Source organism: Triticum dicoccoides, chromosome 6A (genome assembly GCF_002162155.2).
Source record: "Triticum dicoccoides isolate Atlit2015 ecotype Zavitan chromosome 6A, WEW_v2.0, whole genome shotgun sequence".
NCBI lineage: Eukaryota > Viridiplantae > Streptophyta > Magnoliopsida > Poales > Poaceae > Triticum > Triticum dicoccoides.
The window spans coordinates 2,923,982-2,925,888 of record NC_041390.1 but is presented as its reverse complement, the minus strand read 5'-3'; the positions used below and the strand labels follow the sequence as shown (position 1 = coordinate 2,925,888).

Here is a 1,907-nt window from a genome sequence, read left to right as displayed (position 1 = left end):
TTTTCTTCCCCGAGCCGCCTGGAAGACGATGCGCTTCAGGCCACACGTATAATACTTGCCACAAAATCTTTAAAAAATAGGGTGCAAAAGGAAATTCTTATACACCTTGTCATTTCAAAGAAAACAAATACAGCAACTACGTATGTAGTTGACATTTCCATATATGTAACTTATGTATGGTAGGCGACTTTAGGCGATCATGAAGTGATGGATGCGGCTACCCGGGTGTGATATGTTCCACCGCTGCCATGGCATCATCTTATCCTATAAATAACACCAGTAGGTCCCCTCAAAAAAAAAAAACACCAGTAGGTAGCACCTATCTTTCCATCAGCCAATCCACTCCACAGCCTCTGGAGACCACCTCACACAGAAGCAGAGGCCCCTTCTTCCCCGCTGCTCGATCCTCCATAGATGGGCTCCCTGCGAAGCAGCACGAGCGCGGCGGTGGAGAGCGTGGACGCGGAGGCGGCGTGTGGGCTGCTGGCCTCGGAGCAGTACGGGTACGTGGACGTGCGGATGTGGGAGGACTTCGAAAAGGGCCATGTCGCCGGTGCACGCAACGTGCCCTACTACCTCTCCGTCACACCCCATGGCAAGGAGCGCAACCCGGACTTCGTCGACCAGGTTGCGGCGCTCCACTCCAAGGAGGACCGGTTCCTTGTTGGCTGCCGCTCTGGGGTCCGGTCCAGGCTCGCCACCGCAGACCTCGTCGCTGCTGTAAGTCCATTCGTGAATGGTTGATTTTTTTTTTACTGTTCTCAGTAAGATCACCATCTTTGATTGAGATGTGAATTCGTTTTGGTTTTCGTTGCAGGGGTTCGCGAACGTGAAGAACCTGCAAGGCGGTTACCTCTCCTTGCTCAAGAGTACCAGTTACCCGCAGCCGCAAGCAGCAAGCCACCAATGATCAATCAATTGATTCTTTGGAGTTTGGAAAGTTTGTTAGTGACCTGTTTGTGTGCTATGTATCTATCATCCTTGGTCTTAACAAGAGGAAGCAAGTCCTTCAGGCAGCTGGGATTGAATTAATTTCAAAGGGAAAACAAAGCATTATGTATGCAGGTACGTATATTGGACTTGGACTTTGGACTAACCAATTTCCAAGAAATAAAAATGTTTGGGCGCACAGCTGAGTACATGTTTGACCAAGTCAGATTAATTGTAGTACTTGTTTTTTTCCTTCATCATACAATTAATTAATTTGGAAAAATTGCATTTTTCCACTCCAGAATTTGAGGGATTACCTACTTTTTAAAATCTCTCCTTAATAATAAAGCACGGATTGACTCCGTGGGTTCACCGTTACAATGCGCTTCCTTCCTATGTCATAATACGCTTCTTCCTGTCTATTTTTTTCTTGATTTTGATTTTTTTTTCTTAATATATCTGAGGTGGTACTATCTATTTCTTCAACGGTGTGTTTCTTTACCTAATATTTGAGTCATCTATATCTTTATCCGGTAAAAAAAGAGTCAAACCAAGCATTGTATTCTTTGAGCGCTATGGACGGTAAGCTTCTCGCCTAGGCCACGACGTAAAAACAATAAAGAATTTCATGCTGGGGGTCAAACTTGAGCCCTATGGATAAATGTTGCACATGTGTACCATCTAAGCTACCATCAATCTCTCCCTAATAATAAAGCACGGATTGACTCCGTGAGTTCACTGTCACAATGTGCTTTCTTCCTATGTCATAATACGCTTCTTCCTGTATGTTTTTTTCTTGATTTTGATATTTTTCTTAATATATCCGAGGTGGTACTATCTATTTCTTCAACGGTGTGTTCCTTTACCTAATATTTGAGTCATCTATATCTTTATCCGATAAAAAAGAGTCAAACCGAGCATTGTATTCTTTGAGCGCTATGGACGGTAAGCTTCTCGCCTAGGCCACGACGTAAAAA

The 1,907-nt window shown here is 44.3% G+C and overlaps 1 protein-coding gene across 1 annotated transcript; it reads left to right on the top strand.

Moving 5' to 3' along the window:
- The first annotated feature begins 317 nt into the window (after positions 1-317).
- LOC119319178 (thiosulfate sulfurtransferase 18-like) lies at positions 318-1,674 on the top strand. The gene is made up of 2 exons (XM_037593663.1): positions 318-720; positions 818-1,674. The coding sequence occupies exons 1-2, from the start codon at positions 415-417 to the stop codon at positions 908-910; spliced, it is 399 nt and encodes a 132-aa protein (XP_037449560.1). The 5' UTR covers positions 318-414; the 3' UTR covers positions 911-1,674.
- The last annotated feature ends 233 nt before the right edge of the window (positions 1,675-1,907 follow it).